General features: G+C 34.2%; 1 protein-coding gene across 1 annotated transcript in view; it reads left to right on the forward strand.

The window, feature by feature from the left end:
- Positions 1–202: 202 nt before the first annotated feature.
- The window catches only part of ARHGAP32 (Rho GTPase activating protein 32), a 177,991-nt gene continuing 166,104 nt past the window's right edge, over positions 203–12,089 (forward strand). Inside the window, exon 1 of the mRNA XM_011380924.2 lies at positions 203–309. Within this exon, the coding sequence (XP_011379226.1) occupies positions 205–309 (105 nt within the window). The 5' untranslated portion in view covers positions 203–204. The remainder of the gene's footprint in view (positions 310–12,089) is intronic.

A 12,089-nucleotide genomic window follows, 5' to 3' on the forward strand; every position in this document is an offset into this window, starting at 1 on the left:
TATCAGGAAAGCTCTCTGAAAACTAGAGTAGAAATGGAGGAACAATATTAGCCACTAAAAGCCTATGAACTAAATTTTAAATCTCACATAATTTTCTGTTTGAATTGTGGTCATTGGAAAGTTTTTATGGAAATAGGAATTGGAAAGTTTTTATGGAAATAGGAATTCTTATCATAGTCTTTCATGTTTTTGATCTCTAGGAAGATGAAGTCCTCAGTACATTCTGAAGAGGATGATTTTGTTCCAGAACTACACAGAAATGTTCACCCTCGAGAGCGGCCTGATTGGGAAGAAACACTTAGTGCAATGGTAAGTCAGTTTTATGCATATGCATATATGTATATCTTACTTGTATAAGGGAGAGGAACTGAGGAAAATTACTGAAAGAAAATTTTTGTCATCGTTGCCTTGTTCATTTGTTGAGGAAGTATCCATTGAGCAAATAATCTATTCCAGGCACTGTTTTTGACTTTGTGGGCAAAACCACAAATAAAAACAAACAAATTTCCTGCATTCGTGGAGCTTGTATTTTAATGGGATAGGAGGAAAAGCAATGAATTAAATACATAATATGTCAAGTGGTGGTATGTGCTATTGTAGAAAAGTAATGTAGAGTAATAGAGTTACAGAATGGTAGGATAGAGTGTGAAAGGATAGTTGCTAGTTATATAGTTGGTCACAAATGTCCTCTGGGAGAAGGTGAGGTTTGAGCAGACACCTGAAGGATGTGAGAGAGTGAGTATTGTGTTTATCTTGGAAAGAGATCATTTTAGGCGATGGAAGAACAAGTTAAAGGATGTGGCATAGGATTAAAAAGTATTGGAAAAAATGCAAAAGTAAGACATGCGGCTTGAATTGAGCCAGGAGAAAGTAGAAGGAGATGAGGTCAAAGAAGTGGTTAGTTAGGTAGAGAGCAGATCATGTAGTTTCTTGCAGTCCATTATAAAGACTTTGGTTTTTTATGTTGAGTGAGATAGGAAACCACTGGAGGGTTTTTGGCTAAGAAGTTACATGATTCGGCTTAAAATATTGAAGGGAATAGGTTAAAGGGTGAGGTAAAAGAGGAACTAAGGAGCCCAGTTAGAAGATTACTGTAATAAGTGTACAGTGATGGTAGCTTGAACCAGGATGGTGAATAGGTGAAAAACAGTTAGATTCTGGATATAGTTTAACAGATAAAGCCAACCATTTTTGCTGATGAATAATATATAGAGAGTAAGATGAAGAGATGCCAATGATAACTCTAAAGTTTTTGGTTTGATCAACCTGAAGAATGGAATATACATTCACTGAGATGCTGGAAAAGCAGTTTTTGTTGGGGGTTAGTTAGAAAAATCTTACATAGTGTAGTTTTCAACATAAGTTTGAAATACCTATTTAATCTATTCTAGTTTTATATAACTGAGATCTATTAATAAGAACAGTGACATCTTTTTGTGGAGGATACCACTTTATTTAATCATAGTTAAAATTTAGTGTTTCTTATCAAAATGAATATAGATGTTTATCTGTCAATGCTGACCTGTAATGAGATTTTTGTATTTCATTTTTGAAAATGCTTTTTCACTCAGATATGTACTGCCAAATAATGACATCAGTTTGTGAACATATAACTTTAATTGAGCATAGTCAGTGCTGAGAAGGCATTTACAGAATTCTCTTAGATTCTTTTTTTTAATATTTGCCTTTTAGCATAACATTACATTTCAGACTTCCAGTTGAAGGTTAGGTGGAAGCTCCTCAGTTGCACAATTAAATGGATTTTACAGAATGGAAATTTACTTGGTATTTTTATTGTAGTCTGAAAAACCCTACTGGAACTGTTGTTTCAGCTTGGAAAATATATTCACTACAAATTTATGTGGTGATGGAACTCTCCCATTTTGTTTTAATGTTCGATATTTGGGAAGTATGTGTAGCAGCGCATGATTACTTGCAATTCTAACGGTAATATTGCAGTGTAAGTTTCTCATATAAGCTATGGCTTGCCTTCTGATTTTAGGTAAAATTCACTAAGAAATAACATCAAATCTGCAGCAAAATCTGATTGCAAAAGGCAAATATTTAGTGTTCAGTAACAGAGGTTGAAAGTATGTCCAAGTAAGCCTTTTCTGCTCTACACATATCTTTTAATAATGTATCATAATAGATTCCACTTCAGGTTGTACTGAATTAATGTTTGCTGAGTTTATTTGAGAATATTGAAACCTGTTGTTGTTCCTTGCAGACTGTTCATAGGGGCTAATCCTTGAGCCACTTTAAACTCAGCATTGACTCCTCAAGGAACAGTATTGGTCACATTTGTCGACTCATCAAGCGTCAGAGAAAACCACTGGAAATCATTTCCCTTGTTTTTAATTTACTATTGATTTTGCTCCCAACAACCTCTATTCTTCAAACAACTGTTCTCACTGAAAGGCTAATAGGCTTAAACAGTTTGTTTTCTCTGGACAGATTTCTTTGACTGCTGTAGTCAAACATAATATAATTGACTCACCATTGGTAAATGGTAAATGGCTTTCCTTGCTTGGCTAACAAATGAATTACCTGGAAATTTACTTTGGATACAGTCTTGTTTCTATGTTTGTGAAGAAACTCTGATGATATACTCTGTTTTAAAATTTTTTAGTTTTTTAGATTGCTGCTTTCCTGTGAGTTGATAATATTTTGATGAAAGCGGAGTTTGGTAATATTGATGTATATTCTGCTCTTTTAGCACAGCTGTAGTGTCACTGCATAATAAATACAATGTTTTGTCACCTAATTTGATAACAAAACTCACACTCTTCTGTGCCTTAAAAGCATGACATTAAAAGTTCACTCATGTCTTCATTGTTTATTTTTATGTGACCTGTATTAATTGGTAATTTTTAAAATGTGGTATGGTGATACATGTGGATCTTGAAATGCTACTGAGTTATAACTCAACACTGCAATTTATAGTGTGCTGAGCAGCAGTATGAATTGATGAGAGTGCCACATAAGGTCTCTTGCAGCTACTCAGCTCTGTCATTGTAATGCGAGAACAGTCAGAAGTAATACATATGTGAGTGTGGTTGGGTTCCAATAAAACATTATTTGTGGACACTGATATTTGCATTTCATGTAATTTTCACATAAATAATCATCCTTTTAATTTCCTCCCAAGTATTTAAAAATGTAAAAATGAAATTTAGTTCATAGATTGAACAAAAACAGATAATGGCTGGGTTGGCCCTAGTTTCATGACCCCTGCTTTACAATATAATTGTAACTTAAGATGTAAGACTTTTCTTAAACTTTCCACATAGAAGATGATTTTATCTTACTTCTCATAGTATGTTGTTTATATCTCTATTGTAATACTTAATTTCATTGTAATCTCCCTTCCTATATTGTGAACTCTTTGAAAAGAGATAGAGATCATCTTGTATTCATTTTATTGAAGGATAAAGTTTAAAAAAAGATATAATCATGACTCTCATTCACATATAAAATGAACACAAAACCAAAGATATTTAACTCTTTAATGAAGGAATCAGTCAAGTGTTAGAACAGGTTCAGAGGAAAATTCGAAGCACCTTACTGTTATAGATAAAACATGCTAATATTGATGCAGATGGATACACAACTGGCAAAACTGTTCAGTTCCACTAAGCATAATTTGCATTTCTGTAGACAGCAATTATTCATACTATCAATTTTCTACACTTTAACTTTTACTCCACAGAGATGTAACATAGCCTAGGCAAAGACAAGCAAGCCCCACACCCCTATTGGATCAAGTAATCCCTGGAGGTGCCAATATTCCATTGAAAGGCTATTCAGTAATCTGTTTTGCCTATTTTTAAATCTTCCATAATTCTTCCCTACAATTTTTATAACCTTCAAAAAATATACATTGAATTTATCAAATGAGGAGAAAGGTGATATTCTTTGTCATGTGATGGTTTGTATTAAAGTTCTATATGCTGTATACATAAAAAGTTACTGAATTCTTTCTGGAGTCCACATTGATTTGTCTGTGAAAATTGCCATTTATTTCATATGTTTTAGCATATTATTATATAATTATATTGGTATTCTAATTTCTTCATTTGTAAGCTTTTTGAGGACAGGTGCTATAATTCTTCTATTTAAAAAAATCACACTCAATAAATTGCTGGGTTGCAAAAAGTGTTCAGTGAATGAGGAAAAGGATATAAATAAGATTAGAGATACTATTTTACTACACTTTCTCTAGAAAATCACATTGATTTTAATGAGGATATAAGAGTAAAGCAAGTTTGGGATCTTTTTCTCTTTCAATAATAAAGTGAAGTACTACTTTGAGAATGAAGTTTATTATTAAGAAAAAACTTTATAAAATATTTCTTTTTTGTTAAATAATTTTTTATTTTTTAATTATAGTTGACATACAGTATTAATTTCAGGTGTACAACATAGTGATTCAACATTTATATAACTTATGAAGTGACCAGTCTGATAAATCTAGTACCCATTAGATACCATACATAGTTATTACAGTATTATTAACTATATTTCCTTTGCTATACTTTACATCCCACAACTGTTTTGTAACTACCAAATTGTACTTCTTAATCCCTTCCTTTTTTCCACCAATGCCCTGAACGTCCTTCCCATTTGGCAACCATCAAAAATGTTCTCTATATCTATATGTTTCTGTTTTGTTTGTATTTTGTTGTATTTTGTTTGTATTTTGTTCTTTAGATTGTAAGTGATCATTTGGTATTTGTTTTTCTCTGACATATTTCACTTAACATAATACCCTCTAGGTTCATCAGTGTTGTTACAAATGGTAAGAGTTCATTCTTTTTGTGGCTGAGTAATATTCCCTTGTATATATTTGCCATTTCTTTATCCATTCATCTGTTGATGGCCACTTAGGTTGTTTCGGTATCTTGACTATTGTAAATAATGCTTCAATGAACGTATGGATTCACATGTCCTTTCAAAGAAGTGTTTTGGGTTTCTTTGTACAAATACCCAGAAGTAGGATTATTGGGCCTTTCTTTGTTTCTTGTTATAGCCTTTGTTTTAAAGTTTGTTTTGTCTGGTATAAGTATTGCTTCCCCAGCTTTTTATTTTGTTGTTTCCATTTTCATGAATACCTTTTTCCATCCCTTTACTGTCAGTCTGTGTCTTTCACTCTGAAATGAGTCTTTTTTAGGCAGCATATTTATGGGTCTTGTTTTCTTATCTGTTCAGCTACCCTGTGTCTTCTGATTGGAGCATTTAATCCATTTACATTTAAAGTAATTTTTGATAGATATGTAGTTATTGCCATTTTATTATTCATATCTTTGACCCTTTTTCTTTTTCTTAAAGAAGTCCCCTTAACATTTCTTGTAATATTGCTTTGTTGTTGATGAATGCCTTTACCTTTTTTTTTTTTTTTTTTTGTCTAGGAAGCTCTTTATCTGTCCTTTGATTCTAAATAATATCTTTACTGGGTAGAGTAATCTTGGCTGTAGGTCCTTGCTTTTCATCACTTCTAATATTTCCTGAAAACCCCTTCTGAACTGCAAAGTTTCTGTTGAGAAATCAGCTGTCAGTCTTATTGGAGCTCCCTCGTAGGTAGGTAACTGCTTTTGCTGCTTTTAAGATTCTCTCTCTGTCTTTAACCTTTGGCATTTTGATTACGATGTGTCTTGGTGTGCGCCTCTTTGGGTTTATCTTGTTTGGGATTCTCTGTGCTTCCTGGGCTTATATGTCTGTTTCCTTTGCCAGGTTAGGGAAGTTTTCCATTGTTATTTCTTCAAATGGTTTTCGGTTTCTTGCTCTTTCTTTTCTTCTTTGGTACTTCTATGATGTGAATGTTGTTATTACACTTAATGTCCCAGACGCCCCTTGGATGATCTTCATTTTTTGGATTCTTTTTTCTTTTTGCTGTTCTAATTGGGTATTTTCTATAAACATATTCCAAATCACATATTTGATCCACTGCTTCATCTAATCTGTTGATTTCCTTTAAGGTATTATTCATTTAAGTTATTGTATTCTTCATTTCTGATTGGTTCTTTTTTATGTTTCTTATCTCCATTTTTATGTTTTCCTATCTCTTTGTTGAAGTTCTCACTGAGATCATTGAGCAGCTTATAACCAGTGTTTTGAATTCTGCATCTGGTAGATTGCTTGGCTCCATTTTGTTTAGTTCTTTTTCTGGAGCTTTGTTCTGTTATTTTTTTATTTGGGACATGTTTCTTTGTCTTCTCATTATGACTGCCTCTGTGTGTGTGTGTGTGTGTGTGTGTGTGTGTGTGTGTGTGTGTGTGTGTGTGTATTTCCTATGTACTAGTTAGAACTACTAAATAGAACCCTTGATAGAGTAGTCTTATGTAGTAGGTATCCTGTGAGACCTAGTGACACAATCTCCCTGATCACCTGAGCTGGTGTTCCAGGTGTGTCTCTTATGTAGTTTGTGTGTGCCTTCCTTGTGTCGTTGAGTCTTGAATGCTGTTGGCATGTCAGTGGTGGAAATTGACCCTCTGGCTGATTGGTTTTGAGGACTGGCCATGACTACAGTGGAGGAGCTGTTGTACAGGTGCTTGACCATATGAAGCAGGATTTGTTTTGTCAAGGATCTGGTGGTTGCTAGTCTGCCCTTTAAGTATGCTGTTGTGAAGGTGGTTGGGTGGTTCTCTGGTGTGTTCCGAAGCTGGCCACTAGGTGTGTTGGTTCTGGGGCCTCTCGCGAGGGCTCTGTTGCAGGCCAAGGTCAGCTACTGCCTGTGCCCTACCTGGGGCCACTTGTAATGGGCTATAAAGTAATCTGCATATGGTTGCCACTTGTGCTGGGCTTAGAGGTGCCTGGGAGAGGCTAAGCTGAGAACTGAGGTCAGCTGCCACTAGTGCTGGACTTGGGGTTGATTAACATTAGGTATGTTGCACGCTGAGGTCAGATGCTGCTTAATTGGGGTTTGTGAACTTTTGAGAGATTTTAGGAAAGTCTACAGCATAAGCCAAGACAGGTCATTTGTATGGAAAAGCTGCTGGAAGCAGCTTGGGTGGGCAGTAAGTTATGTGGGATGGGGTCTCTGGGAATCACCAGGGCAGGGAAAAAGGTGTTAGCTAAGTTGATGGAGACTCAGATATGGTGTCCACCTCCTTGTGCAGTCTGCATGGTAGGAGGGCTCAACAAAAGAACAACACTTCCGCCAGCACTTCTGTCTGGAAGAAAGCTGCCCTTCCAGGTCTTATCCTGAAGCTAGACAACTCATTTCCTTTCTGTATTTCCCTATGCCCCAGCCCTGGAGCTCAGAGCAAGTGAGTTCATTGGTGAGTAAGTCCATGCCCAGACCTTTTAGGAGGACCATCTGGGACTCTAGCAGTCCTATGTGTCACTCAACCACACTCTCTTCTGGTTTTTACAGCCAGAAGTTATGGGGACTTCTCTCCTTGGGCCTGGAACCGTGGGCTGTGTAGCCTGTTGTGGGGCTGGAACCCCTCGCTCTTTAGGGAGAACCTCCTCAGCTGAGACATCCTTCTCATTTTTTACCTCCACATGTGGGTGTGGGACCAGCTTGTTCTGCATCTCCAGTCCTCCTACCAGTCTTGATGTGGCGTCTTCTGTATGTCCTTAGTTGTAAGACTTCTGTTTAGCTGGACTGCAGGTGATTCTCAATGATGGTTGTTCTGTAGTTTAATTGTAATTTTGATGTGGTTGTGGGAGGAGGTGAGCACAGTGTTAAACCTACTTTATCGTCTTAATCCAGGAACTTATAAAATATTTCTTCAAACAATTCTTTTTAATTTTTGAGTTGCTTTAGAAATAAAAGTGCTTAAATGTTGAACTCTTATTGATTTGTGTTTCATAGCCATAATATTAGTTTTTTAAAATACACACTTAAAAGAAAGTCAGAAATTTTCGAATTGTTGAAAATTTTTTAAATTGTAGTCATTTTAATTGAGATATAATTGATGTATAACTTTAGTTTCATGTGTATAACATGATTTGACATATATGTATATTGTGAAATGATCACCATAATCTAGATAATATTCATAATCATACATAGTTACATATTTTTTCTTGTAATTAGAACTTTTAAGATTTAACTTCTTAGCAATTTTCCAACATACAATACAGTATTAACTATAGTAACAATGTTATACATTACATCAACCGGACTGATTATTTTATAACTGGAAACTTGTACATTTTGACCTTTTTCACTTACTTTGCCTACCCCCAACTCCCTTTGGCAACCACCAATCTGTTCTCTATATCTATGAGTTTATTTTATTTTATTTTTATTTTTTATATTCCCTATATAAGTACGATCATACAGTATTTTTCTTCTCTGATATATTTCTCTTGTTTTAATGCTTACAGGTTCATTCATGTTGTTTGAAGATTACAAGATTACCTTTTTTATATCTCTGTATGTTTGTGTGTATGTGTGTGCATGTATCACATTTTCTTTATTCATTCACCTTTTGATGAACACTTAGATCACTTCCATGTTTTGGCTATTGTAAATAGTGCTGCAATGAACATAGAAGTGCAGATATATTTTCAAGTTAGTATTTTTGTTTTCCTTAGATAAATACCTAAAAGTTGAATTGTTGTATCATATGGTACTTCTATTTTTAATTTTTTGAGCAACCATTGTACTGTTTTTCATAGTGGCTGTACCCATTTACATTCCTGCCAACAATGCACAGAGGTTTTCTTTTCTCCACATTGGTGCCAACACTTGTTTTTTTTTTTGTCTTTTTGATAATTACCATTCTAACAGGTGTAAGGTGATATCTTATTATGGTTTTGATTTGCATTTCTCTAATGAGTAGTGATGTTGATACACTTTTTTATGTACCTGTGGGCCATCTCTATGTTTTCTTTGGAAAATTTATTTTCAGATCCTTTACCCACATTTTAATCAGATTGCTTTTTTCCTTTGAGTTGTATGAGTTCCTTTTATATTTTGAATAATAACCTCTTATCAGATATCTAATTTGTAGATATTTTCTCCCATCTCATAGGTTGCCTTTTCATTTTGTTGATGGTTTCATTTGTTGCGCAGAAGCATTTTTGTTTGATGTAGTTCCTCTCACCTATGTATTTTTGTTTTTGTTGCCTTTGCCTTGGTGTCAAAGCCAAAAAATCATCAGCAGGACCAATTCCAAGGGCTTACTGCTTACGTTTTCTTCCAGAAGATTTATGGCTTCAAGTCTTATGTTCAAGTCTTTAATACATTTTAAGTTAATTTTTGCGTATGGATTAAGATAGTAGGCCAGTTTCATTCCTTTTGCAAGTGGCTGTCCAGTTTTCCCAACATCATTTATTGAAATGACTATCTTTTCCTCACTGTATATTCTTGGCTCATTTGTCATAAATTAATGACCATTTATTTATGAATTTATATTCTAGGCTCTATATTCTGTTCCATTGATCTATGTGTCTTTTTTTAATGCCCATAACATATTGTTTTGACTACTGTAGCTTTGTAATGTAGTTTGAAATCAGTAAGCATGATACCTCCAGCTTTTTATTTCTTCAGGATTGCTTTGGCTTTTCAGTGGTTTAATTGTTATTACACACAAATTTTAGGATTTTTCTTTTTCTGTGAAAAGTGCCATTGGAGTTTTGATAGGTATTACATTGAATCTGTATATTGCTTTGGGTTGGGCATTTTAACAATATTATTTATTCCAATCCACAGATATGGACTATCTTTCCATTTGTGATGTCCTCAGTTTTTTTCATCAATGATTTACAGTTTTCAGTGTTCAGGTCTTTCACCTCCTTGGTTAAATTTATTCCTAGATATTTTATTCTTTTTGATGTAATTGCGAATGGGATTTTCTTCTTAATTTCTCCTTCTGATAGTTTGTTGTTAGTGTAGAGAAGCACAACGGAATTTTGTATAATGATTTTGTATCCTACAACTTTGAATTCATTTCTCAGTTATAACAGTTTCGATTTAGTCTTTAGGGGGTTCTATATGTCATCTGCAAATAGTGACAGTTTTATTCCTTTCCAATTGAATGTCTTTTATTTCTTTTTCTTGCCTAATTGCTCTGGTGGGACTTCCAGTACTATGTTGAATAGATGTGGTGAGAGAGTGAGCATCTTTGTCTTGTTCTTGTTTTCGAGGAAAAACTTTCAGCTTTCACCATTGAGTATGATGTTATCTGTGGTCTTATCATATATGGCCTTTAGTATATTTAAGTACCTTCCTTCCATACCCATTTTTTGAGATTTTTTTTGTAAATGTATGTTGAGTTTTGTCAAATGTTTTTTTGGCATCTATTGAGATGATTATCTGATTTTTATTCTTCATTTTGTTAATGTGGTGTATCACATTGATTGAATTGTACATGTTGAACCATCCTACCATCCTTGCAATAAATCCTACTTGATCATGGTGTATGATTCCTTTAATGTACTGTTGAGTTTAGTTTCCTAATATTTTGTTGAAGATTTTTTCATCTATATTCATTGGAGATATTGGCTTATAATTTTCTTGTGGCTTCCTTGTCTGGTTTTGGTATCAAGGTAATGCTGGCTTCGCACAATGAGTTTGGAAGTATTCTGTCTTCTGTTTTCCAGAAGAGTTCAAGAAGGATTGGTATTAACTTGTCTTGAAATGTTTGATAGAGGTCATCAGGGAAGCCATCTGGTCCTGGAATTTTGTTTGTTGGGAGGTTTTAATTGCTGATTTATCTCCTTTTTAGTTATTAGGCTGTTCTAAATGGTCATTTTAAAATCAACAACATTATTTCGTCATTGTGTTACAGTGAAACATTATGGCAACCCTAAATATCTATCAATAAAGAAATGGTTAATAAAAAAGTAATAAAAAAAATCAACAACAACAAACTGTAAAACCCTTATGGTTCATGATTTATTTATTACTATTCATAAATCTTTAGTAGAATAAGTTAAGAATTTTAAGAAATCTAATAAAAAGCTATAGAGTTTTTTAAAATTAGGTGTAACATATTTATTTGCAATGATTTAACAATGAAACTATTTAGTAAGTAAATATTAGGATCTTAAAATTATAAGGCAAAAAACCTGACAAGAAAGTGAGAGAGAGAAAATTTCATCAGTTTTCAATATTTTAACTAAAACCGCCTTAATTATACTTCTTAGTGTTTTTCCATTCATTTTATTTTTAGTATTGATCATTTCAGTATTCTCAAAATATGTCTTTTTAATTTTTGAAGTTTTTTTTTGTCAGGAACGGTTTCTCACTTGTTATATTTTCTACCTTTAAACTTAATGTGTTCAAGACTCAGAGTTAAAGTAGGTCATGTTTTAACAAATAAAATCATCATTAATGAAATAAAATCAGCGTTCCTGGCAGAAAATGCTCACATATGCTAACAACCAGAGTCATGAATATTAAAACAAGTTATAACGTTTGAACTTCCAAAATATCAAAAATTTTTAAAAGGAAGATAAATAGTTACTGCTTAGTGTTGTCAACACTCATGTGTGTCCATGCACATGCTATCCCCTTCCTCCATCCCTCTCTTTCTTCTCTACCTCTTCTCTCATAAACAAACAACTTGCTCTCTCCCCGCTCCCTCCCTCCCCCCGCCACATACACATATGTATGTGTGCGCGCGCGTGCACACACACACACACACGCACACACACATGCACGCAATCACAGGTGCTCAGTCCTGGAGGGTGGCCTCTTTTCCTCTGTAGTCTTCCTACCTGTTGAGTGTAGGCATTCACAGGGATCTATACTTTGTCTCTTTATGCTTGTTTCTTCTCAGTTCTCTTCTGTTCCTGCAGATTTAACTGTCATCTCTAAACAGATGACTTCCATGTTCATATCTCTAACTCTCTAAGAATTCACAGATTTTTGCTAAATCTCATCTTTCCTGCTCTCTGAAATGAGTTTCTTCATTTTAACTTTACAGTTTATATTAATAACACTAACTTTATTCCAGTCATCCAGGTTTAAACCCTTTCATTTATTATAAGTGAAAAGGAGGTTTTAATTCATTTTCCTTAAAGCCAAAGTTCTTCCTCATTTGTTCATTTTGCTCCAGTCACATTGACCTCCTTACTGTTTATTTCTGGTTATGCAGTGGAATCTCCCACTCTAGGCCTTTGTGTTTCTGTTT

Source organism: Pteropus vampyrus, unplaced genomic scaffold (genome assembly GCF_000151845.1).
Source record: "Pteropus vampyrus isolate Shadow unplaced genomic scaffold, Pvam_2.0 Scaffold416, whole genome shotgun sequence".
NCBI lineage: Eukaryota > Metazoa > Chordata > Mammalia > Chiroptera > Pteropodidae > Pteropus > Pteropus vampyrus.